The sequence below is a fragment of the Tympanuchus pallidicinctus genome, unplaced genomic scaffold, assembly GCF_026119805.1.
Source record: "Tympanuchus pallidicinctus isolate F22 unplaced genomic scaffold, pur_lepc_1.0 scaffold17, whole genome shotgun sequence".
Taxonomy (NCBI): Eukaryota; Metazoa; Chordata; class Aves; order Galliformes; family Phasianidae; genus Tympanuchus; species Tympanuchus pallidicinctus.
In genome coordinates, this window is record NW_026294690.1 from 15995430 (window position 1) to 16022577 (window position 27148).

General features: G+C 49.6%; 2 protein-coding genes across 2 annotated transcripts; one reads left to right on the forward strand and one right to left on the reverse strand.

Moving 5' to 3' along the window:
• The first annotated feature begins 8543 nt into the window (after window positions 1-8543).
• Window positions 8544-10695, forward strand: GPR27 (G protein-coupled receptor 27). Its single transcript, XM_052678941.1, has one exon. It carries the CDS (start codon window positions 8675-8677, stop codon window positions 9815-9817), a length of 1143 nt encoding a protein of 380 aa, XP_052534901.1. The 5' UTR covers window positions 8544-8674; the 3' UTR covers window positions 9818-10695.
• Window positions 10696-18330: 7635 nt separating this feature from the next.
• On the reverse strand, window positions 18331-22833 carry PROK2 (prokineticin 2). Its single transcript, XM_052678624.1, has 3 exons — window positions 22747-22833; window positions 19893-20018; window positions 18331-19138 (listed from the first exon to the last, which is right to left on the reverse strand). Exons 1-3 carry the CDS (start codon window positions 22822-22824, stop codon window positions 19013-19015), a joined length of 330 nt encoding a protein of 109 aa, XP_052534584.1. The 5' UTR covers window positions 22825-22833; the 3' UTR covers window positions 18331-19012.
• Between the last annotated feature and the right edge of the window lie 4315 nt (window positions 22834-27148).

Consider the following 27148-nt stretch of genomic DNA (forward strand, 5'->3'; position numbering starts at 1 on the left):
CTTTGAGAGAGAGATTTATAGGCTTTAATTAACAACGTGTTTCATTGATATTTACCGCATACCCAGAATGTTCACTTTTAAAGAAACCCTGCTGATGCCATCTCCTGTGCCTCCATACCTTCCCCAGCAGATTTGCCACACACAAACTGTGTCAGCGTGCAACTCCGTGCTCCAAGGCTGTGCAAAGATGGGGTGACCACAGCTCACCTCTGCAGAAGGTCAAAAAAAAAAACAAAAAAAAAAGGATTTTCTGCCATAAAAAGCTCTTACGCAGCAGAACTGGGTGGCTAAGAGGAGGAGTCAGCAGGTAGGTCAGCTCAGCTGATTGCAGACTGGTAACAGCTGAATTTTCCCAGTCAAGCACTGCCAAGGTGGTGGACTGGGAAGAAAGAAAACAAGTGAGGTGGAGTGAGAGATACAGTTCAGGTCCATTCTGCGCGCTCTTAGCACTGCTTTCCTGCACCTAGTTTAAGCACTTGTTTGCTGTAAGTGCCCAAGCACTTTGGCATGGAGCTGACTAGCACTGAAGCAGGCGCATTGCAGCTGGAAAAAAACACTGTAATTCCTTCCATGGTTTTGACATTTAAAGCCTTGCCCTTATCATCCCTAAGCCTGGCAGCAACACTTGCTCAAGGCATTATCTGCCTGCTTGGGTGGCTTTTCTCACAGCTCCTGCTTCCAGCTAGGGTAGAGGACTCCTGCAATGCAAGCAGCAGAGGCTGGAAGGGGCAGACAGCCTCTGAAAGCATTCAGGACCATCCTTCCACTTGGCAGTTGCATAACATCACTGTGGCAACTACAGTGCTTGCATACATGAGAAATATTAGGAAAGCATTAAGCTTATTTTAGCTATGTTTTAACACTGTTTAGCACCTGCAAGCGAGGAAGAGAACAAGCACCATCTGAGCAGTCATGTTGCACTGCCATGCTGGAAGCATTCCAAGCTATTTCCAAGGCAGTAGGTATGACACCTTGGAGAACATCAAGCTGATAACCAGCTTTTGCTTATTTGGTTCTCCTGATAAAAAAAGGAACTTAGTGAGATGTTGAGAAAGACCTCTGTCTAGCTGCTGCTCCTCTTTTTCAAAGAGCCTGCTGCAGCATAAACCTCCCTGGCCTTGATTGCTGGCTGGAGCACAAGCCCTGGCTGCTGTGCCCAGCTGCTGCTGGTGCCCTGCTGGCATACAGAGCCAACAGCCATGAAATGTGATTCCTGTACCAAAGGCTGCTGTCATGATCACTGGCTCTTGAAACACTGCCTGTGCCTTCAGAAGCATATTAAGTAATTCAGGAGCTGCTTCTGATCACTTCTCAGGAAGATAAAGTGATCAAGTGGAAGCCAAAGCAGAGGTGAGGATGAAGGGATTTGATTTGATATTTGCTTCCAAAGGCTTAAATAAACATTTTTTTTTTTAAACCTAAAGCATGATATTAAAGAGTTGAATCCAAATGCTTTTGGCAAAAGCTCCCCCATCTAGGAATGATTTCATATCAGCCAAGCTGTTAAGCAGAGGTTGTCATGGAAACAAGTTATATTCAAATGATATGGCCAGAGATATACTGTATTTAGTGAGTTCTTCATTTGCTGCATATTGGGAACATGTCAGAACTAAATGATATTGCATAACTTAGTTTTGTTCAAAACTAACTGGCTTGCACCCCCTGTTTTTCTAGCAGACATGAGCCAGTGCCTGGGACAGCGAGCAGCACTGAGCAGTGCTCTGCAGGACAGGCTTTCCCCCCTGCCTCCTGGAAACTGCCTTCCACAGAGGCAAGGGGCATAGACCTACCAAACACATGCAACTGTGGACATCCCACAGGTGTCCATCACCTCCTTGCAAACACAGCCTACTATTCACTTTCTGTCTGTGAATGACAGTGGAGCAAATCTCAGACAGGATTCTGGATACTCAGTTCCTACATCCACTTTTTTTTCCGCTATTAAGAAGTGCAGCTTTTACTCAGCAGTGTGCAAAGGAAAGTACTTGGGGTGATCTCCTGAGAGGTGGAGAAGCTGTGATTGCCCAAGAAGCTGACCATCAGGAAGAAGTTAAAGAGAAGTAAAGCTTACCCTTAAAGTCCTCACAGAACTGCAAAACTGCACAGAGAGGTGACAGCACATCACAACTTCTTGTTCCAGGGTCCTGTGAAATCCTATGGGGGTTTGCTCACTCTGGGGCAGATGGTACTAAACTTTTCTCAGCATTCTCTTCCTTACAGTTTATAAAGCAAAACCAACACTAAATAACAACTCAGGTTTATGACAAAGCAAATAAAACCCTGTTTTGTTTGTTTTTTTGCCATAAGTGAATATGCTCATGAAGAAAACAGTATAAACTCCCTGCTCACCTTTGCTCAGTGCACCAGTGTGAAAGACATCAGCCCTTCCAGGTGCTTTGTGTTGCAGAATCACTGCTGTTTGGTCACAGCTGCTCATGAAGTTTCAGCCCAACCCAAAGCCCTTATCTTTATTTTTGACCCAGCTGCTTTTGGGGAACTGAACTGGCATGATATCCAACCCACGCAGCAGGCTTTGGGAGACCTGAATTTCTGACACAGCTTTCAGAAGACTGATAACAGGCTTCTGATTTCATCCCTTCCTGTTCCCCATGCACGGGAGGCACTACACCTATCCTAGGACCTAAAGAAACAATGCCTAGTGGAAATGAGATCATGGGCAGAAATGCAAGAAACCTGTGGACCACAAATCTGAGCTGAATTATACACTGGGCACAACTTCCAAACAGCTTTCCTTTGCTTATTTCCTAGCAAAATATCTGCACAATGTTCTACTTAGATATTGCTTCCCCAAACACGGGGATCTCAAAATAGCATCATCCACCATGCTATTCAATGTGTTACATTAAATTCAAAGGAATATTATTGGCACCACATCTGGCAATGGCTTTGATGTGGAACATGAGCTTAAATACTGATCTTTTTTTTTGACAGGCAGCCTAGCATGCAGCTGAAGGAAATAATATGGAAGAGTCACATCCTACAGGCTGAGCAGAACGCGTCGGGCTGTGCTGCAGGGAGCCACGGGTGGAAGCTTCATCTCGTATTGATACTGCAAGAAATGGAAGAATTACTAAATAGAAAAGAAGTACAAATAAACTCATTTGTGCAGACCTGATGCTCATCTCATGCACATTAGGAGCTCAACACCACTCACAGAGGGTCGCCGAACTTTGCATCGCACTCCGGCGAATTGTACCCAGCGAGGGCAATGAAACCGAAGGCCCTCCGGAAGCGAACCACTAGAGGGAGACTGACTTCATGCTGTGACATCGATCCCGCACCTCCAACGCCAGATTCAGATCGAACGCGCTCCAAATAGCTCAAGTCAAAACTACTCGTGTGTGGCTTCCTCTCAACTAAAAGTGTATGAAACGAATAGGTCGAGTCTGCCTTATTACTGTAAAGTGGGAGAGCGTTGTGTAAATGGGATCAGGCAATCACGTATCCTACTGTCTGCAAGAGAGGTGAGACCCAGCCTATGTAAAAAAACACACCAAAAAATACCCCAGTCACTGAAAATACTAATAGCTGTATCCTAGCAACATCACACATTCCTTGTGGACTTTGTTCTGGAGCCTACAGTCTTATTTCATCAAAATTATTGACTTTCTCAAAGTCTCTAAACGACCATCAAAAACCAGTTAGTGCTTAAAAAATACAAACATTTAATTAGTCACATTAATAAGCAAAGAAGAAAAGGAGCTTTGCATGCTAGCACTGCCTTTTCATGGAGCTCAGTTTAGCATCCTTTGAAATCAGCATCAAAATCTCCACTTCATTTGTTGGTGAGAGAGCCAGTCCCACCTCAGGGAAGAAAAGGTGCAAATGGGGGTTGGCAGATGGGAGCTGTTCCCTAGGTTGTACTCAAGACATTGCTCAGCTGAAGCCCATACAGCTCCCCACGGCTCTTCTAATCGTCATGTTCTTATTGGGAAGGTAAAATGGCATTTACAGGGTATGCAGGGGCTTTGCACTGTGCACAGTACCAAATAAAGGAGAAAAAAATCAAGCAAAAAACAACCAGCAACAGCAACACAACCCAACGACAGAGAAATTGGCTGCTCGTTATCCATAACAGCTTGCACGATGATCTGAACAGTCCTGGGGGGTATGTTACATTTAGCTCAGGGTTTGGGTAGGCTCAGATTTTGGTGCAATTTTCACTCAGCTCCAAATTACATCACAGCTTTTCTGATAGTTTTTCTCTATTATTTCAAGCTCAGCTTCAGTGAGTTAGCAAGACATTTTAGCAGAGAGAAAGTGCCATTAAAATAATAAATTCCTTCTCATGAGGCTGCCTTAAAAGCTCAGTTGATAGAACAGTACAACAAAAAGTGCTTCTCGTGCTTTACTTGGCCCACAAAGTTGCTTGAGACTCACGAACACTTCCGAACTGCATAAGCTTTTTATGTGCTATTTCTGTAGTTCAAAACTAACCAAGAGAGTGCCTTTGTTGAAGCAGCAATTTAAGAGCACAGAAGTGTTAGCAGCTCTCTCAGAGAAGAGAAGAACCTATACTTTATAATTGCAACTGAAGTCATTATTTTGTATTCCTCAGAATAGATTGTATTGAAAGACTCTGGTAAATGAACCTTTGAACTAATGTCACCAGTGGTACAGGAACCCACTCAAGTACCTCCAGCAATGTAAACAAGTCAATAGTTCTCCCTGACAATTAGATTTATCCCCAAAGTGCTCAAAGGTAATCAGCTAATGAAAAATTTAGAGATTCATCCCAAGTTACGCTCCTTGTTATACCCTGTTGGGCTAATTTCTACCTAGGTGATATATAAAAAGGGAGAAAAAAGCAAAATGCATCACATGTACCACCAAAACAAAGGTGTGAAGCACAGACTGGCTAGATGGTTGTAACTGCATAAGGAAGAGAACTAACAGGAAAATCTGTACATGGGGAGATGCCCCTGAGACCTCAGAGGAAGGACTTTCTGTAGCTTGCTCAGCACTGCTGTGGGCCTGGAGCAGCAGCAGAAAGGCTCAGTGCTGTGGGCAGCTTGTGCCTCGCTGAGGCCGTGCCCTGCAGCGGGGGAGTGCTGCAAAAGCTTCAGAAGAGCAGCAAGTCCCCGGCCATTCAGAGGCTCAGCGAAGAAGAGGCAGTGAGAGAAGCGAGCAGGAGGCAGCCATTCTTCCCCTCTGCTTTCTTCCCTCTCCATTGAGTGCACTTTAAAGGCCTGCTCCCTTTGCAGGGCGCTCAGAACTTCCAGCAAGTGGCACACACGGAGGCACTCACAGCCATGATACCTGCGTCTGGTTATTTCCAGTCAAAATAATCTCCTACTCAATTATGGAGAAGAATAGAGGAGCTCAGCCTGACTCACAGTCACATGGGGGAAAAATGAGAGGAGTTGCTGGAGTTCAAAACGTTCTGCTGCTGTGGAGGAGGATCGGTGCAGCGGGAAGGAGTGCTGCTCTGCAGCAGCGCATCTCTGAGGGATGGAGGAGACCCGAGTCTGCTCCCCGCTGTGCCAACTGCACTCCTCCACTCTTCTCTCCTCCCTCCCCAGGAGAGCACATGGAGTATTGCACAGCCGGGGAGAAGCCCTTGGAAGATGCGAGGGCTGTCAGATGCCGCTCTCCAAATGCATGCAAAGCAATTTTGGGTTCAGCAGTGACACTAATGCTCCATCTGCTCTGCTGTCATTTGTTCATTTGGTGTGCCTGTGCCAACACTTCTGTGAGCAAAGCCACATCCAAACCCTTTGTTACTGCCCTGCTGACCGAGGAATCACACTCAGCCTGATGGCAGCGCTCTGTGCCTGCCCTCCCCAACCCCCTGCCCCAACACCTGTGCAGTGCTTTCCCAAAGCTGCTTCAAAGCTGCTCTCCCTCATTTTGCTCCCATGTAGCAAAGCTGTGCCATGCTTCGAAGGCAAGCATGACTCCTGTTCAAAGCATTCAAGGTAGTAGCATAAATTTTGCAGACATAGAGCCTCTCATTTTATTTTCACGTTAGCCAGTATCTGAACGTTACCTTAATGTGTCATTTTTTTCATTCTGCCATTGTCACCAAGTATCACTGAGACCTTGTAGCTCCCTACAACTCTCTGAAAGGAGGGCATAGCAAGGTGGGGGTCGACCTCTGCTCCCAGGTAACAGCGATAAGACAAGAGGGAACAGCCTCACATTGCACCGGGGGAGGTTTGGATTAGATTTTGAGTGAAATTTCTTCTCAGAAAGAGCAATAAAGCATTGGTACAGGTTGCCCAGGGAAGTGGTGTGGTCACCATCCCTGGAGGTGCTAGAGAACTGTGGAGATATGGCACGGAGGGACACAGGGATATGGTCAGTGGGGATGGATTGGGGATGGACTCAGGAATCACAGAGATCTTCTCCAACTTTAATGGTTCTATCATTCCTCAATTACTATACCTGAAAACTTGTCCTTTCCTGAATTGCATGTGATGGCAAAATCATTGTGGCTGACTGCTCCCACCTACTCCACTTCCCAGCAGTGTCTCTGCTATGGCAGGAGCTCTGATTTTAACCTTCAGGCACATCCTGACATTTCCTGCTTCCCTTGGATCACCCAGGAGATAACACTTTGGTTGCTGCTGCAGTGGTGCCAAGGACACGTGGTGAAGACACTGTGACTGTCCCTGCGCTTCCTTCTGGCTTAAGCTCTCTCCAAGCTACAGGTGGAAGAAAGATGACCTAGCAGTTTGCTGCGAGCCTGGCACAGCAGCCGTGAATTACAGCAGTGCCCAAGAAAGCTCAGCTGCGCTGGTGTGCATGCAGGGAAGAACAGAGGAGAGAAGAAGATGAGCTGCTGCCTTGCTCACAGAGCTCCCATAGCAGGTAAGGTCCCCTTTGGTCCCCCACAGGCACTGCTGGTGGTGGCCCCAGTGCCCCAGGCACGAGATCCCCCCATGTCCCACAGAAAGCTGCTCCCGGTGCCAGCTGCCAAGAGGACACCACACACCCAGAGCTTGTCACCGCCCGCAGTGCCTGTGTGGGAGACTGCAGAGAGCACTGAGTAACCCGTGGGCAATCCTCTGTCACAGCACAACTCCAGTGCAAATGAGAAACCTAACTATTGCGAACAGCTCAGATGTGCTGGTAGAAAGCAAAAAGCAGCCTCAATTATCTGCCTTTTTGTGTGTGTGTGTGTGTGTGTGCTTTTAGAATTTCTTTGCACTCAGTAAATACCAGATCCAAACCAGACTCAAGGGCAACGGACACATTGCCCTCAACCACCCTTTGGGCTGAAGTCTGCTGTAGACTCCACTGGTGTCCAAACACTACAGCTGCTCCGGATGTCTGAGGTCTGCATGCAGCCCCAGCTCAGATTTCTGACACCGCTCACAAAGCGCTGCTTGAAGGCTGCTCCACCAGAACCAGCATTTGGGGCTGATGCGGATAATTTATTTGCAATCGTTTCTGGAATAACACCGAATTTACTGATGGCTTTTAATCCTTTGAAAGGGATTTTGGATGCGTCCTTCATGAGAGCCATGATGGAAATTCAGCAGCAGCACAATAATTGCATTAGCATCTTCAGCATGCCCAGGGCCTTGCCCTAAATATCCTTCTTTTCTGCCTGTTTAGTTGCATCAGACCCCACACATCAGGGCTCTGACTCGGAGAGGCGGCACTGTGTTCCCGCTGAGACGTGTGTCCATCAGCTCGCTGCAGAGCTGCACCCTCTGAAGCACTCCCTGCCCAGCGGGGACAACCGCAGCAACAGGCGGCATCTTCCCTCCGCGCACACACGGGGAGAGCTCCGGCACGGCTGTATCCAGCGGCAGCGCGCTGCTGACCGCGGCACGGCGAGGTACATCTCTGCCACACGGATACCCGCACGCTGCGGCTCTCAGCGGGCACGTCCGTGGGTGCGCACCCACCTGTGCCGCGCACGCACCTCCAGCCATGACTTCACCCCTCCGCCCCCACCTCTCCGAGGCCGCCGCGCAGCGGCACCGCACGGCCGTGCCCTCCCCTCCCGCACACCGCCAGCGGTTCGGCTCCGCGACGGACAGCGGGGCGGGGACAGGGGGCTCCGCTCCGGGTCGCGCTGCGGCAGCGAAACCTCCGCACCGCTCCGCGCCGCTGCGCGCTCTCCTCGGTCCCGCGCTCCGCAGGGGCCGGGCTGCGCGGGGGGCGGAGGCAGTTGCGGAGAGAGGGAGGGAAGGAAGGAAGGAAGAAAGGAGGGAGGGGGATTTACCCCATTGTCCTCGCCGGGAGCTGGGCAGAGCCGCCGCCGCTGTGCGCAGGCTCGGCCGGCCCCTCGCCCCGCGCGGCGGCGGAGCAGCTCGGCGGTGGTAAGGGGGGAGGGGGATCCGCGCCGCTCCGCGCCTCGCCCCCGGAGCCCCTTCCTTCCTCCATCCCTCCATCACTCCATCCCTCCCCTACATGGGGCGGCGGCGGCGCGGGGCGCGGCCCTAGCGGGGCGCGGAGCCGCATGGCCCGCGGGGAGTGCGGCGGCAGCGCCGCTCCTCGCCCGAGCGGCGGCGGCGGCGGCGGAGGGGGGAGAACGGCGGCGGCGGCGGGGATGGGGGTGCCGCGCGGCGCGGGTTGGGCGGCGGAAGGCGGCGGTGATGGCGGGGCCCGCGGCCCCGGAGCGCCACCGCTGCGCTGAGCCCCCGGGCCTGCCGCGAGGAGGAGGAGGAGGCGGAGGAGGAGGAGGAGGAAGGACCCGATGGCGAACAGCAGCGAGCTGGGGAGCAGCAGCAGCCCGCACCTGCCCAGCGCCGGCGGCCTGCTGAGCGCCTCCGGGCTGAAGCTGGCCACACTGGGGCTGATCCTCTGCGTGAGCCTGGCAGGCAACGTGCTCTTCGCTTGGCTCATCCTCAAGGACCGACACCTGCACCGTGCCCCATACTACCTGCTGCTGGACCTCTGCTTGGCCGATGGGCTCCGCTCGCTGGCCTGCTTCCCCTTCGTCATGCTGTCGGTGCGCAACGGGGCCGCCTGGCCCCACGGGCTGCTCAGCTGCAAGGTGCTGGCCTTCCTGGCTGTGCTCTTCTGCTTCCACGCCGCCTTCCTGCTCTTCTGCGTGGGGGTCACGCGCTACATGGCCATCGCCCACCACCGCTTCTATGCCAAGCGCATGACGGGCTGGACCTGCCTGGCCGTGGTGTGCATGGTGTGGACTCTCTCCATGGCCATGGCCTTCCCTCCCGTCTTCGATGTGGGCACCTACAAGTTCATCCGGGAGGAGGAGCAGTGCATCTTTGAGCACCGCTACGTCAAGGCCAACGACACACTGGGCTTCATGCTCATGCTGGCGGCCGTCATCGCCGCCACCCACCTGGTCTACATCAAGCTGCTCTTCTTCATCCACGGCCACCGCAAAATGAAGCCGGCCCAGCTGGTCCCAGCCATTAGCCAGAACTGGACCTTCCATGGGCCGGGGGCCACGGGCCAGGCGGCGGCCAACTGGACGGCTGGCTTTGGTAGGGGACCCACGCCGCCCACCCTGGTGGGCATCAGGCAGGCCACCCACAGCCAGATCAAGAGGCTGCTGGTGCTGGAGGAGTTTAAGATGGAGAAAAGGCTCTGCAAGATGTTCTACATGATCACCTTGCTTTTCCTGCTCCTCTGGTCCCCCTACATTGTGGCCTGCTACCTGCGGGTCTTCATTAAGGCCAGCTCCATCCCCCAGGTGTACCTGACCACCTCTGTCTGGATGACATTTGCCCAGGCTGGGGTCAACCCCATCCTTTGCTTCATCTTCAACAAGGAGCTCAGGGTCTGCCTCCGAGCCCACTTCCCATGCTGCCAAAGCATCCAGAGCACCCAGGGCACCATCCTGTGCGATCTCAAGAGCTTTGGGATGTAGGGGGGCTTCCTCAGCCTACAAAAAAGAAAGATGGATACCATTTTCCATGTTTCTGCATATGATCTCAAGAAAGTGTGACCCGTGGGGGATGTACTGAGCCACCACCCGGCACCTAAACCTTAGGCTGTAAGAAGCTGTTTTATTTATTTTTCTATACTCTGCGTGTGCTCTCCAGAACATAACAGGTTGCTGTTTATGGAAACAGGTACTTGAGCAGAACACCCCCAAACCTTAGGCTGTACGAAGCTGTTTCTCTTTGTGATTATGTGGTTTTTAACAACAAAACAGGGCTCCAAGTTTCTGGTCTTGCTTCTAATGTTTCTAGACGTGATTCCAACAGATACGGATTAAGGCCATGACGTTTTCTTTTTTTTTTTTTTCCTATTCCTGTCTGTTTTGATAAAGGCTTAACAATTTTACTCATGTAATATTTGATAAAAGCCAAGACAATTTTATACTAAAGTTATTTTTGATGACCTCAAGAGGTGTTGTTTTCTTATCATTTGATTTCAGTGAAGAACAAGAAGAGGACGTTCCTGGTGTGCTTTAGTGGAAGTCGGTTTTTGGTGGGAGCTGTGGGTTCATTCATTCTCAAATGGTTTGAGTATTTGAAGCAGTTACTTATAACTTTTGCCTGACATGCAAACAGTGTAGAACTAATTTCGATTTTCTCGTTGCACTATTTATTTGGTAATATTTCGGAACTATTTGTGAAATGTGATTTTAAAATACCAACTTTAAAACTAATCAACTATAGCAGTTTTTAAAAACCTAGATTGAAATTCATATTTTACTGCCTTTATAGGAAGTTATCTACAAACCTGGGTAACACTTGTACATTTTGACTGTTTTCTTTAATAAAATCTTGAAAACCTTGACTGTATGTAATTGTCTCAGAATGACAGCATTCTGCTTTGCTGACAAATAGCTTGTGTATCTGGAAGGTTGTATGTCTTGTGTCTGAGTAGATTTCACAGCCGGGGTCATTATAGACAAGCACAATCCTTACTTGCTGTTAGATCTCAATTTAGGTGTTTTTACCAATAAAAATGACTGATGCTATTTTTAAGGAGACTTAAGTTCATAATGGGCAACAGGTTTATGTAGCGCAATGGTAGAGCAGATGACTGTGAGGATCACTGATTTGAGTTGGAGAAGCAGTTCCTTAACGTGATGGCTCGGGTAACACTGGTCTCAAACTGCATTATTAATGGGTAACTTAAACTTACTCAGCACAGCACATCCTAACTTGTTTCATTTAGAAAAACTTCTTTGGAAGTGCTGCAGCTGGCAGCACGATGGCAGGATCCTGATGTGACTCAGAGGAAGCTGTGCCCGATGCGCTGCTTTCAGGTGCGTTGTGCAGCATTTAGCAAACATCAGTCAGCGCCGCGCTGCTGCCTGTCGCACAATGACAGCAACAAGCTCCCTTTCCATAAAGAAATCATGCCTGACCTGGAAGCAGCTCTGCAGTCAGAGGCTGTTAGCCATCAGCTGAGCAACGGCTGTAGTGTGGCTGTTAAGGACCGTGCTCCTGGGCAGGGTAGAACAAAGCAGGACTATTGCTTCCAGATCTGTTAGTGAAAGTGCATCTGGGTACAGCAGGAACCCTGTCAGAACTTCAGGTGGTGGCAGAAGCCGGCTATCAGCACTGCTCATGTTTTCATCCTCAAGTGCCAGATAGTGGCTTAGTAAACCTGGATGAGTAATCCAGGTAGAGCTGTTATGAAGAGGAACGTGCAACGCACTGATGCTGTTACTAGTAATTGCATTCCAAATGTCCTTTGAGTGCCCGCTTTACTGTTTAGCTCTTTTTTACGGGATCCCAAATTGTTCAGAATCATCTCCTTAAAGTTTAAAAAATCTCTTGTGCAGATAAAGTATCTTTCTGGGGCCTAGAACTGTGATCTCCAACTGAAGTCCTGTGTTCTCATGCAGCCCAATTAAGAAACAGCCCATGTTTCCTCACTTAAGCTATTAAAAGTGTCAGATATTTTGGCATCCCAGCTATAAGTAGTGTGCTTATGATTCTATTTAAACCCCGGAGATAGGAGAGCTGTTATTTTAAAACAGCCCTAAAAGCTGCAAGGACCACATTTTTCTCTTCCAGGAGAATTAAGCACAGGTTGTGTAGTTGGTTGGATATACAGGGGGTGATGAATTGCCCTTTGGGGGGTTGGTCTGTTTGCTGTCTGCTGGATGGAACTGCCGCCTTGCTGTCACCACTGGTGGCAACCAGACCCATGGCAAAAAGATACAGAGAGATGTAGAATGGGTATCTCTACCATACTTTTTGTTTGCACAGAGACCTGTCAGGACTTCCCTTAGGACAGAATTGGTGCCTTTAAAAGTTAATTTGGTACCTGAGGTCCTTCTAATACCAGGATGCTGCTGGCATCCCTTCACCAGCACAAGGGAGAAGGAACTCCAGTAGCTTTAATTCAGGCTTTAGATGGGTGTTGAACAATAGAGCTTCATTCCAGAGGGGGAGAGGGGGGTGAAACTATGTATAAAAGGACAGATAGGTGGCAGAAAATGTAGCAGTGTTCAGTGACCAGCACTACAAGTCTAGCCTGAGGCTGAGCATGCCAAGGAAATGTGCAGGCCAGAAAGGGCTGGGGGAGCACCAGGTGATGAGTATTCCTTCTGGAATCTGAGAACAGATAAGGAAGTTTCAAAAAACAAACAAAAACAACCAAGCTGAGCATCACCAAGGCACAACATTAACACATTCTCACAGTGTCCTTCAGTCTGGATATGGGGAAAGTGGGTCACAGGGATTAACTGCTTTGGCTATGCTTAGAGAAGGGGAGTCAGAGGATGAAACCTGCTGTGAAGTGGAGTAATAAAGCAAAGGAGAATGGGCTGAGGCCTGGAAGTCTTCTCTGGTGCTGGTAGGACCCCTGAGGAGCAGCTGTGAGCTCTGTGCCCTCGGCTGCCCATTGAACACCACTGCTCTGCTCTGCCTCAAAGTGCTAATGGATGGAGCTCAGCAGGAGCTGAGTGCAATAATTACCTCCTGCGGCCACATGGGAAGCTATTGCAGCTCGTTGTGCAAGTGCTGGGCTCACGTGCAAAAACTCAGATGCTTTGAACCCGTTCCCATCCCCTCTAACCTCAATGCAAATCTATGGTGAGCTCAGTGGGCTGCACAGCAGCAGGGCACTCACCTCTCCCACCTACCTGTGCTCAGTCAACGTGCAGATCAAACCCTTTCCATAACAGGACATTTGTGATGGTTTCATATTCTCTGGGCAACAGGAGTCGGCATCACGTGAAATGCCATCATCATCCCCCCTGGAGACTCTCCACTGTCTGGCTCAGAGCTCACAGCACGCTTGCTGTTGCATGGCTGTGGTAAAGAGTTGCAGTTGCTGTGGTAGCTGTGCTGCACTGGGAAATCTTACTGCTGCTGGCATCTTCCCTCACTCCCCAGATATTTAACACATTCCTTGCAAGCGTTCCCAGCAGAAATCTTGCTATGCTGTGTCAGCGGAGGTTTTAGCACAAATTTCTATATCAGGGCAGCGTGAAAAGTGACACTGATCTGAAATCTCAGCAAGTACTGCCTTATGGGCATCTCTGCTTCACAGCACTCAGAGCCTGTGAATACTGCAGGGTGCCTCTGTTGTTCAGCTTTGGAAAGTTTGCTGGGAAGAGCCGAAATATTTAACTCTTGCGTTTTACATTGATGTGTGAAGGTCTCACATTTGGTGGTGGAGGTGAGCGGGGGACATGTAGCCCGTGGGCTCTTGCTGTTTGCTCTGACAGCGCCAAGTCTGCACCAGGGAAGACAAAACTGCCTCCCAGAACAGCGTGAAGTCAGTTGCCTTGAGGAAAAGGGCAGGAATTTGGCTTATTCCTATAGCAGAAATTCTTCCCTGGGGCTCTACCTGGCTGTGATACAGCTCCACCTCCGGCAGGCTGCTCTGCCATATGCTGCAGGACTGCCCCAGGACACACCGAGCTCAGCTCAGAGCTGGCACTGTCCCTCCTTTCCAAGCAAAGGATGCTCAGCATTGGGCTGGATCTCTGCCACCTGCCCACATGGTTACAAACAGTTACGTTTCCCATTGCGGTGCTGGTATTTGCTCAGAGTTGCCTGCAAAGCACCCAGCAGAGCAGTGGCTCGGGCAGCGATACACACCTACAGGCAGAACACGATGCCAGGTGGCTCAAGGCACTCATCAACTTATGCTGCAGAGGAGGGATTCTGTGACATCAGAATATCCCAGAAACCATACAACATAGCTATATCTCAAACCAAAGTGAGATAATAAACACAGCAAGGGGGCTGTTTTCTAATAGATCTCTCCTATGATCGCCCCCCCTACGATTTTTAGCACAGCTTCTTTCATAGTTGCTCAAGAACTGCAAAGGCTACAATCAGCCACTGCAATAGGAACCAGGAAGCATCTCCTATACTGGGTGTTGGTACACACAGGAGTATCATAAGATACACAGCAACCACAGCAGCAGAGCCATCAAAGAGAGACCATCTCTGAAGGAGTTCTCCTAAAGCTAGCATAGAATGCCGGGATGAGGCTGATAGAAGCCTTGCCCCAACACCTTCCTGTGCTGGTGCCCTCGATTGATGCTATGTCATTGACAGGGCCTCACATGGTGTTCACTCACCCATTAACTGTAGAGTTGGTGACTGAGGGCTGAATTTTCAGTGGGCCTTTTGCACCACTCTGCCTTTCCCTAGAGCTGATGCTGAACATCCCTGAGCCCATTTTCACTTGGCCATGTCACTGGCTGCTCCAAGCCTTGGTGTTATATCTGAAAAAATGATTAATTATTCTGGCTCACCTTCGTAAAGCCCAGAACCACTGAAGGCCAGAGCAAACCTTTATCACAGGCAAACAATTGCTGACTATAGAAGCTTTCATCACTCAGCTTTAAAGTCAAGCTAAGCCTTTAATGCGAGCTGTTGCATTTCTGTATTTCTATTCATGTTTAATGACCTCAACACTTGCACTGTGCCTTTGATCTCATGAGTCACGCATGGTCTGACTGTGGATGCATTTATTGGAAGGCCACTTTCTTCAACACTGTGTTTTTCGCCTCTGCTATGACCAGGTTGATGCCGCAGAGCACTTTGTGTAGGAGGCTTTCAAGTTCAAAGCGAGTCTTGCAAGGACACAGGGAACTGTGAAGTCCTGGCTAATTTTAGGCACTCATCAGTGCTGATAGAGTAGGCAGCAATCAGGCGATCACCCAGGGAAGAGACACCCCTCCTAAAGCATTATTTACTGGTGTGCCATTAAAAAATGCAATCCTATGTTTGTGGAAGGATGATTAATCATTGGAACAAGTCACCCAGGGAAGGAAGGGTACTCCATCTGTGAGCAGCGGCAGCCCATGTGCCCACCCACAGCCAGCAGCCACACTATGCCCAGGGCTCTGCCTAAGTGCCTGGGGTGGCAAAAACCAGGAGCACTTGTACACAGCACCACATCCCTGTCTGAAAGCAATGCGTTCCTTTCTTTCACTGCCTGACAATACCTATTATCACTCCTTACAAACACCAGTGCAGCTCTCAGAAAATTCAGCAGAGATAGAGCCCAAAGGGCTTTGCCATTTAAAAAAATATCCAGAAGGGGGAAACACAGGCAGAATTAGAAGTGGAGCAGAAGTCTGGGTGCTTTCTGACAGTGAGAGAAAGAGGGATGATTTAGTGAAATACAACCTCCCTCCATCAAACCGCTCAATCTGCTCCCATCTGTCACAGGGGAGCTGAAGGAGGCAGTGAGCAACCCGGTAGCTGGGTGAATCAGTGGGGCCCTCCTGCTTGCTCCCCCTCCATGGGCCCCATACACAGCATTGCCCAGCCAAATCCAGCTGGTCAGAGGACATCTGGGTGCAGAGGACAGCAGCTGAGCGTACAACGTACAGTCAGACCAAGGGGAACGTGGGCACCCAAGTCAAGGAGCTGACAAGGCAGCATGAAGCCATGGTGTGATATCACCTCTGGGCATGGAGGTGTGCCCACTTCGTCCCTGTAGATCCCAAACACTCAGAGGACGACATTTCCTTACTCTATGCTTACACAATCTCTGTCTGAGCAAAAGTGCTGATGTAAGCCAGCCCCAGGTCACCAAAAGCTCTGTTGCAATGCGTAAAGGTCTGTTTGAGACTTCAGGGAGTTCAGAGGAACCAGAGTGGAGGGTGAAATGATGACAACACAGCAGCCAAAAAGCTCTGCCATTGTACCAAGAGGGCTCAGGGACCCTCCTGGTAAGGCTTCATCCATGTGTGTAGGAACAAAAAAAGGAGACAAGAAAATCTCCTTTTTGTGCTGAGAAAGAGCCCACAAATAGCCACGTGATGAACAACAAAGCATGCTCACATGTGCAAGAGAAGTAAGCAGGGCTTGGTTCTGCTCACTTTCCTCTAGGAAATTGTAGGTGATTTTCTCTACGTCTGACATGCATTAAGCTCATCTCCATTCCTGTGCTCACAGCATTGATCAGTAACAGCTGTACCCCCGCTGTTTTGGCATTTCATTTCTATCTAATAGAGAGAGGCACATTGATTTTGCTGTTATCAAAATCCCCTTGTATTTGCACAGCCTTTTCTCCTCCTGCAATTTTCTAATTCCTTCTGGAAAACATGTTACACATTGTCAAGATCAAATTCCTGAGACATCTTGTTTAAATCAAGGGACTCTCAGCACCTTCTGTTTCTTTTGAATATCCATCTGTGCAGTAATAACAAATCAGAGTGCTGCTGGAGTGGGAGGGTGTCCACAAGGACCCAGGGCTGCACTCTGCTCACTGGGGCTGCACAGCATCAGGGCTCATTGTGCTGACTGTGCAGATCAGCAAAGGGCCTCTTTGCTGGGCACATGATGAGATCTCACATGGTGCAGCCACAAAACAACAACAAGCCCAAGGATTCCAACCCACCTTCATAGTAGCATGAGTAAAATCTAAATACCCCATTTCACATACCTTATAGCAGCCCCACACAGTACAGGCTGTTTTTCCAGCTCTCCAGCCCACCTGGATGACCCCCAGCCTTGTACTAACTTCAGCTCCTCATGCACAACCCAGGCCTTGGTTAGGGCAAACACCTGCTCAGATCTCAACCCCACTGACCAAGCAGCTAAGAGAATTTGTTACACACCACCACCTACACCCAAAGACTTCATAAGGCTTTCAAAAGGGGCATTTCCCAGTGGGGGATTATATGCAGGAGAGTGCAGACAAGGCCACACTCCAGCTGGGCTTTGTGCTGCTCCCCATCCCTCAGGCTCACAGGTGCTGCCTGCCCTGCAAAGCACCTCGCCTCACCTACCTAATTAGCAAGAAATCAAATTAAGGCAGCAGCTCGTTATGTTTTGCAGCATCCTTTCTTACAATGGCTTTTTGCTAAGCCGAAATCTGGTGATAAACAGGGAACTTCTCCCAGCTTGAAGTGATGGCATCGTTATTCTGTAACATGCCTGTAATATCAATATTAATATAACATTAAAGATTAATGCACATATTTGTATTAATAATTAATAATATTTCTCCAATATTAATAAAACTGCACTCAGCATTAGCACGGATCTCCCAGGTAGAGAGGATGAAGGAGAGCACTACAGCCAGAAGCTGATGCAGACCAGCCTGCAGTTGCTGCAGGGTCACAGCAGTGGCAGCCAGGAGCAGGACTGAGAGCTGCTGCTGTGATCCATTCTGACCATGTGCTCTGTGGGGATGAATGGAGTGAGAGGTGGGGACACACACACATCTGGGCTGCTTCTGTGTTCCTTCCTAAAAATGGAAGCCCAGAGAGAACCTGAGAAGGTCTTAGTGGGTAAAGATCAGTGCTGGCATCAGGACATGAGCCCTGGGCTTGGGCTGCTCTGAGCCAGAAAGGTGCAATGCCATCCCTCCAGTCTCTCCAAATCTATTTTTCTAATGCCAAAGCAGCAGTTCCAGTGGCTGCTTGCTGCTTCCAGAGGGCCGTGGGGGCAGGTGTCTGGTGAATGCACTGGGACATGTGTCCTCTCAGCAGTACAGGTGTTTGCTTTAGTGTAGCATGCTAGTTGCTCCATCCCATCATCACCACCAGCAAAGGCTCTGATTGTTGGAAGATGAGCAGCTTCCCTTTCCCAGAGGCAGCATACGTTTGCATGTCTGAGAGCAGAAATGTGTGAACCTCACACAAACTATCAGAATTCCATCTCCAGGGCCACAAGTAAGCATGGAGTTGCATAGTTGCATGGTACTCCATAGAGAACCCACCAACTGCACGTCTGACAGGCTGAAGGCTTTGAGGCATGTGCAAAGACAAACCTCTCACATTAACTCCTCCAACATTCCCCATCCTCCACCTCCCAGAGCACAGCTTGGTTGTGATAACAGGGATGCGATCACAGTGTACACTGAATAAAAACTGAAAACCACAATGACAAAATAATGTTATAATATTAAAATAAATCAAATAATATACTGCCATTATTCTGATACAGAATTTTTACACAGCAAATTCGGTACATATACAAGAAGTCAGGCAGCCCATTACAATAAATGTCAGGGTTCCTTTTTTAATATAAACTACATCTTAATACATAGTTTGGGATGATCAGGTAGTTTTACACCAACTCCAGTAACAAAGACTTTTCCTAATCTCAGAGTATTAAAATAACAGAGTCTTGTAATGCTTTGAGTATTGAAATGCTTTGGTTCTGTCAGCCACTTTTTAAAAGTGTAAAATCTACATCTACTGGTTAAACGTTTAACATGGAGGTGTGCCTAACTTACAGACAGTTATATTAACCAAGGAGTGAAATAGAAGGGTAGGTTTTTGGTAACTGTTATATGCTTCCCTCCGTATAATTATTCAAATCTCAGTTCGATTCAAGCATTCCAAAGAGTAAAAATGCAGCCAAAGTTTTCCAAAGGTGATAACTATTGTGGCTGGTTTCATTCTGGGGTTAAGCTGGAGCCACACAGACAACAGGACTGTCCAGCAACAGTGCTCCTTATGTCAGAAATCTGCACTGCGCAGCAAATCCCACTTCACTCCCCCCAAAATGAAAGCCCTTCAGAAAACCTTGGCCGCTACAGCACAGCACGGCATCATCACTGTGATGTTGGTGAGGCAGGGAAGGATGGGAGAGGGGTCCCAGCGAGTACCTTGCTCATCACAACAACAAACAGAACACGGGCGGCTCCTCCTCAGAACACCGAGCAGCTCCTGCTAAAAGAAGACGTCTTCTTTCCTGAAGTCCGGCAAACACCTGAACTTGCTGGGTGATGCCCGCATGCAGGCCAGGCTGGGGAGGCAGGGGCAGGTATGGTGCATCCGCCGCCCTGGGAAGGGCACCTGGAAGGAGGAACGCGGGTGTCAGCAGGGCACGGCCACGGCGGAGCTGCGGAAGGAGCGCTCAGAGAACAGCGCCCTGCAGCCTGCGCAGGAAGTGGCACCATAACGACCCACAGTGGCCGGCTCTCCCCGCCCAGTACCCCTTCCAACTTCCCTGCACCTTATCCCAGCACAGCCTGGGTCACCGGCCGCAGAGCCTGCAGGAATGGCATCTCTCGGCTGCCTGCGCAACACAGAACCTGCAATCCCAGCTCTGCTGCTGGCAGGACTGACTCATTGCAGCTTCCAGCAGCCTAAGTGATGTATTCTAAACCCTCCACATGCATAGCTCTGGGTTTAGGATGGGTGATAGCAGCATGGTAACACAGAGACACGGGAGGGATGTAGGGTCTATATGCAAGGTGCAGAATAGCAGTGATGCCACCTACAGACGTGTTGCAGACCCTGCCCTTGTGATGCCATCAGATTGCTAATAGCATGAAGCTGACACCATCTAGTTGCTGAGAAGGAAAGCAGAAGGTGGGGAGCCAATCGCCAGACATCTGTAGGTCCCCTGGAAGTCTCCAAGGTGTTGGGGTGGCCATGGGGTCACTAGGGTCACTACTGATGGGGACACAAAGCTCTGTTCCACCTGGTCCCAGCCAGGATCCCCACCAGGAATAAGGATGCTGTTACATTCTGCACATCACAGGGCCTATAACCACAGAGGCTATGACCATTTGCAGTTGCAGCCCTGCTCCTCAGCCCTACTCACCCGGTGGCTCAGAGGATGGCACTCCTCTCCTACATTGCCCATCGGTGTGCACATCCGCAGGCTGCGGATCCATAGGCTGACAGCACAGCACATCCCTCCTCCACACTGCTGGTCTCTGTCGCAGGCCTGAGGTTCCAGAAAGAGAAATTGTTTATTCTGTTTGCATAAATACTTTCCACCCATAGCCGGAGCCTAAGGGAGCTCAGGGAGATGCAAGGACACAGGGCACCAGACAAATGGAATCCCATCTTAAAGAGAAGCTAAGAATTGAAATCATCCATGAATTTAAAGACTTCTAGAGACTTATTCCTTCTAGTTTCTTATGGTAATGTCTGATGGTTGAGTGCCTTTCAAATGCAAGTGCTTGATAGTTCTGTTAGCAAACTGCAAGTGGAAGTAGATAAAATACAAGTTTAAATAGGGAATGTATGGCTGTTACACTTGTAACTAAAAGATGTCCCGACTGTATAACTGAAAACACTTTGTGTGAGTGCTGGTGCCCAAGAAAATGTGGTAGCACATACCCTGCATGGGGAAACTGAAATTATCAGTCATTTATCCAATGTGTTTTGTGGCCTACATAGCACAAACTAAAATTAAGCTACTGGGTGTATTTCAAAAACCAGAAACCATGAAGAGCAATCGATATATTAGGGCTTGGAACAGGTTACTGCACATCTTTCTTTTTGTAGACCAGAAGATCATTGGACTCTCAGTCATATGCACTCATTGCCAAAGCAGTGAGAAATTCTGTCAGTTAAAGGTTCTGATGATGCCCCAACAGTAGGGTCAGGCACCTTGCTGCTCTCATGTCTGGCAGTGGGGCTGAGAGGCCAGAGGCACAGCAAGAGGCAGTTTCTAAAAATGCACCTAAAAGCCAGGAAGGCTGCTCAGCAGGACAGTCATTGAGTCAGTGCCTACGGGTCTCACCTTGGGATCTACATGATAAATGCCAACAGATTGCACTCTGCTGAGTAAACGTTGCACTGTTTCAAACAGCAATGCCAGATCAGCGAGTAATTTAGGGAAAAGCTGTTGCAATTATTGTCAGTATGTGTGTAACCCAATGGCCAGCACTTCTCCTCAACGCATGTAAGGAAGCAGAGCTCTGTGCTGTGAGCGAGCCCAAACACGCAGCGTATTTACTTACAAGAATAGAGTGGCCATAAAACTACCAATGCAGCCTTCCAGGTAGGTAATGTTTGCTTTCTTTCTTCTCTCTCTCTCAAAATAAAATAAAACAATCCCTCTGATGGTATAATTTTACCCTAGGCACAGGACTGATGGTCTTGGAGTCTCTTTGCCCGCAGCAGAGCAGTGTAAGGGGTGCAGAACAGTTTGGGGAGAGGCAAGCAGTGCTGAACAGTGCTATGGTTTAGAACTCACTCTCATGCACATACATATATTCATCCGGCAGAGCTTTTAAGATCCCCCTTCCAAAATGTTTGATGAGCTATTAAAGCATGCATCCCCAGTGCTGCTGTTCACCCCGACCTTCCTGCCGTGCTCTGGGCACAGCTCATCCCCCCTCAGTGCCCCTTTTCACACAGCTTTGTGGAAAACGCAGCCTGAGAAAAAGTCCATGAAGAAATGCTGGCTCCAGAGCCAGCGGAAATCAGCACATGAGCTGCCACAAGGTTCTGTTTGAGTCTTAAATTGCAAAGGAAGAGCACTTTGTCTCAGAGGATGTGGATGAGAACACGTATGTCAGCTTCCACCTGAGATTTCCCTTTTCGTTCGGAAGCCAAAAACCCATCAGAGCAGCTTGAGCAGAAACACACTGCAGTAGTTACCAAAGTAACATTTTTAGTATAAACATTTTTGATTTTTTAACACTGTGTGTCTTTAATCTATGATTCAGAGCTTCGCAATTATTTAATTTATTCATTATGCTTTAGAGGTGTAGCCACAACCTTAACTACAGGCTAACGCACACCCGTCCTTTCGTTGCTCGAAACAGTTCTGTTGAAAAGGAACATTCGTTTCTCAACTACGGAAAGATTCCTTCCTGCTGACACTCGGCTCCGTCCCGGGAGCTGCTCTGGAGTCCAGAGGACACCCGCAGCCCGCACGGCCCCGCAGTGCCTGGTGATTCCAGCAGCCATGTGAGCTGCCGAAAGAATGCCAGAGCTGGGTCACCGACCCAAAGCAAACACGAGAAAAATCATTTTACTTCGGAGTGATGCAACGCTTCGGGTTGAATAACGTCTTTGGGAAAAAAAAAAAAAATAAATCACAAGCAAAGTAAATCTCAAGCCTAAACACACAACAACAACAGAGGATTCGCTCGCAGTGAGGAAAGAAAAACAGCACGGTCATACTTAAAAAAAAAAAAAAAAAAAAAAAAAAAAAAAAAAAAAAAAGCAGCGTTTAGCGGTGATGGCAGTAAAGATGATGGCAGTAGCGGTGCCGCCGGGTGGGCACACGGCTGCAAGAGCCGCGCGGACCCCGAGTCGGGCAGCGCCGGGGGCAGCGGGAGGGCCGGAGCCCCCGCCCCGCCGGGAGCAGCGCCCCGGGCACAGACCTCGTGCTGCGCATCCTTCGGCGCAGCGCCCCGCGGGTCCCGCCGCCACCCGGACATCTCTCACCCCGGAGAGTCCCCTAAGTCGTGGTGTCGCTCAGCGCAGGGAGACCCCCAGTTCCGCTCAGCCCCAGCCCCAGAGAGCCCCGCACGTCTCTCTGTCGCTTACCCACACAAGTCCCAACGCCTCTCCGGCGCCCACACAGCCCGCGACCGCCGTCCCGCTATCGGTTATCCCGGAGACCCCCAGCCCGGCACCCTTTACCCCCGCACAGCCCTCCTCCCGTCGGCGCGTCCGGCGATGCCGTCCCGGTGCCTTGCGAAGGCGCTCACCCCGGTGATGACGGCTCCGCGCCCCGCGGGCAGCAACGCCAGCAGCAGCAGCAGCGCAGCTCCGCGCAGGCTCCGCATGCTGCCTGCCCCCGGCCCCCTGCGCTCCCCGCGGGCGCGGCGCGGTGGAGCCGTCCCGGTGCCGCCCCGACCGTTATAAAGCTGGGGGCTGCCGTGCCGCGCCGTGAGTCACCCCCGCCCTGGCAGCGCCGCGGGACGCCGTGCGCACCCCTCCGCGGGGCCGGGGCGAGGCGGGGGGGCACCAGCGGTCGGCTGGGGACAGCCCGGGGCACGTCGGGGGGGCGAGCAGCCGGGTGTCCCGCTACTGCCGAGGGACATCCCCGGAGGCATCGCTCAGTGGGTCCTGGGGAGATGTCCCGCAGTAACCGAGGGCAACCCCAGGGAGCATCCTACTGCAAGTAGGGAGCATCGCGCGGCAGCCAGGGGACATCCTAGGGGGCGTCCTGCGAGATGTAGGGAGCATCACACAGCAGGTCCAAAGGGACCCTGCAGCAGGTGGGAGACCATGCAGCAGGTTAGGGCACATCCTAGGCTAGCGGCAGCCCAAAGTGGCTGGTGCCAGCCTGAAGATCTGCCCACACCAATGCCCGAGTCCTCTCTGCTTTTGTTCCTGCAGGTTCTGTGGTTCTCCAGTTCCCCCCAGTCCAGCTTTAGAGGAAGAAATGAGAGGAGTGGGGTTGGGGACCCTCGGCACTTCTTGCAGCCCCAGCACCAGCACAATAGCTGATCACCTCTGTGGGCTGCTGAGGTGGAAGGGTTGACGGTGCTGCCTTTGAGAACCTCTGTCCCCTCTGGAGAGAAGACACCAAAGCGCAGTGAATGTGCAAACTTTCAGAGAAGCAGTGAAACACATGCAGAGCTCCCTTCAGTGCCCCTCACTGTATTTTTGTCTGTTCTCTTTTCCTTATTTTTCAACTCTCTATTCTTATTTTCACCTTTCCTCTAATTCATCTCTATCCCCTTTCTGCCTCCCTGTCCCCACCTCGCCCATCCCTCCCTCCCACCCCCACTGCTTCACCCCTTCCCACACGTAGCTCCCTGTTCTCTCAGATTTTTCAAATTCTCTTTTTCCAAACAGGAAGGCTGAGTCTTTGCACAGCCCATATTTACACGATTCCTGAAACAGTCTCATTCTTTGGCTGAAGTGAGGCTAAGTGCAGCTGAAGGGGAGCATATAACGCACTTATTGTCTGGGCGCAGCCCTGCTCCGCTCCATCCTGGTCGGGAGCTGTCGGATCGATTTGTTGGCAGCACCCCCGGGGGGGTCGGGCTGTCTGGCACTGTTTGCATTACAGACGTGGCCTTTTTGGTGCTCATGGCTATTTTGTAAAAGTGCACTCAAGACAAATACGGTCTGAGTAAATGGAGTCACACTCCAAGGATGCTTTAAAAGCAAATTGGGATAGGCCGATTTTGACGCACAAGAAGTATTAAAAATAACCAGGCTGGATTTGTGGCTGTTGTGAGCCCACGTGGCTGGCTTGAGCCATCACCAGTCCAGCCAGCTGAAGGGCACAGTGTGCTTTAATTCTTATTTGTATCCTAGAAACAAACAACAAATAAATAAATATAAAACATGAATTATTATTTCCATAATGCCCAGGTGCACAGAAGTTAAAAAAAAAAAAGTACAAATTATCATTCTCAGCTTCAAAACCACAGCAGAACTAAAGATGAATTAAAAAGGAGGAAATAACGCCATGGAGCTCTACATCATGGACATCATTGCTTGTAATGCTGTTTGCACCACAGGTGTGATGTGTGAGAGGCTGCCAGCCCAGGAGGTCACTGCTGTAGCCTGGATGGCTGCAATGGACTTAACATCCATCACGATGCCATTCTTCTCACAACCAACATGTGCTAGAGCTTGTCTGCTGTTAGAAAAGATCTTACACATCTACATGGCCTGTAGGTGACTGCAAAATTGGTATGAAAAATACCAATTTTTTGAGGGGTCCAATTAAATGGCTGATGTTCTAAAAAAAGTCAAAGCTTGGGAGGTGAGTCTCCATATTTCAGTGCTGTTATGCCTTAGGGCTTCTGTGGAGCTGCACCTTTGGCTGCTCAAGGAGGATTAAGTTTCAAAAGAAGGAACCCCAAAAGCCGAATTTTCAGACCACCTTCCTAAATTTGCTGAATGTCTCCTATTGTAAAAACTCAAACATCAGAATTAGGAAATACCGTTCTGAAATACCCACGCGATGTTAGATTTGACACAGTGAATTGATGATCACGTAAAAGACCTCAGCTCTTGAAGATGCATATTTTTAGCTCCCAGTGTGGTTAGTAGCTCTATCTAATTCTCCTTGAAGCCTCAATTTCACTGAAAGCCAACTGTCTGTGGTAGGCATTCAGATAATTATTTGGCCTATTCAAGTGATAATGCACTACAGAGTTTACAGGTTCCTGAAAAAACTAAGAATGGGAATAAATCAGCCATCTAAAAAGAAAATTTTCTCATAAAAGAACTGAGAAAAAGCAGATAATGTGAGACAGGAGAATTAACTTCTTGTCCTAAAAGCTCTCCTAATAACAACAGCATGTAATTTGTTCGATCTTTCACACTACGTGTCAAGCAATGGGTGGAATTCAGTGCAAGTTTGCTGACTCCAGAATGGGAAGAATAGCATCACCTGTATCAAGTGCTTCCATGGACAGGTGCAGGACCATGACCAGCCTTCCCCAGGGCTGCAAGTTCTGCTTTTTCCTAAAGATTGCCTCAGCTGCACACTGTATCTGCTGCAGTAGGGGTGCAGCATGCGCTGCCGGCAGGCAGCAGTGTGGGATTAGCATGGATCTGCCCCACCATGGGCCTTGGCCACCAGGAGGGGACAGCTCGCTGCCTGCTGGCCAGAGCCACGGCCGTCTGTTCTGTGGTTACCACACCACGGACTCGCCTCCAGCACCAGTTAAACCAACTGGTTAAATGACAAGTCTTAAGAGATTTGCAGGTTTTAGGGTTAGAAGAGGGCGGTTTGGTCTAAGTTCCATTAGTGAATGCTAAATAGGCAGAATGAACCTTTTGTTGAACAAGAGCATACCTCAAGAGAAATCAAACCTGGACTGAAAACAGTGAAGATTTCACCACCTCCAACAGTAAACTGCTCTGACCCTGAAAACCTTATTTCCAGTTGAGTTTAACCTACTTGGAGCAGCAGGTGATATCACACCCTGTAGCACCACAGGTTTCCACCTTCTGCAAAGAAATACAAGCTGGGAACAAGTTCCACAACACCTCAGCCAGGCTTTGCCATCATCACAACCCTCAGCCCATCCCACCCCCAGCCTTCCCCAGCACACCCACAAACTCCACCAGGTCTCTGGTGTTACTGCAGGAGCCTCCTCATCAGGAGGAACAGCCACCCAGCTCTGCCCTGCGAGCTTCACAGACCCAGTGAGCCACGAGCTCAACAACAGAAGCAGCCCTTTGTGCACAGGAATAAAGTGAGAGCTGAAAACATCATTAGCGACCAAAAAGCATCCAGAAGTGTTTTCCTTTCTGAGGTCAGATAAGAATAGCAGTGATGAGCTGCTGTTCTAGCAGCGTGTTCCTCGCACTCTTTGTGTCTCATTATGCCGTTTTTCAGGGCCGTTGTCATAGTAGTCTGCGAAGAACCTTATGTAAGAAGAAGGATGATGGTTCTGCAGCTTGTTAAAAAAGAGCATTTAACAGATAAGTGCTAATGTTCTAGATTAGGGATTCTTGCTCCCTTACACTGTGCTGGATCATGTAAGCACATGAATCACTTGCACTGCAAAGTATACATCCTCCCATCAGCTCAGAGTTGAAGATTACAGTGTCTACTCATGAAACTGTGGCATCAGTAGAACAAAAATAAGAATAAAATCTGCAGTCACACAAACAAAACTACTGATTCCTTGTTTCTCATGAGAAACAACTCCTTTGACTTATACCCTTGTTGTATTTACTCTTCTACATTCGTGCCCATCATTTCCACATTCCAGGGCAGCACAACTGCAAGTGAATCAATGGGATTTATGTGACAGACAGGGACTCACTGCCCCTCTGCAACTTTCATGTATGTCTTTTTAAATAATGCAGACCTTTTGCCAAGAAGACATAGTGTTGCTTTCGGGAAGGTCACTGGACTTTGGGGAAATATGCTTTCAATCTTTATTCTTCCCACTGATTGCTTTGGGGAAGAAGCTTCTCTCTTCTGAGCACACACCAGCACGGCCTCCTGCCAGCCCCAACTCATTGCAGCCAAGCAATGGGCTGGTGGGAAGGGGATGGAGATGCTCCTGCCATGCCACTGCCAGCCTTGGGATGCTCTGTTCAGCTCTGCTTCCACCAGGGATGGGTCATTTATTAGCAGCTCGAGGCCAGAGGACACAGCTGCAGATCTCATCTGCTTCCCGACCT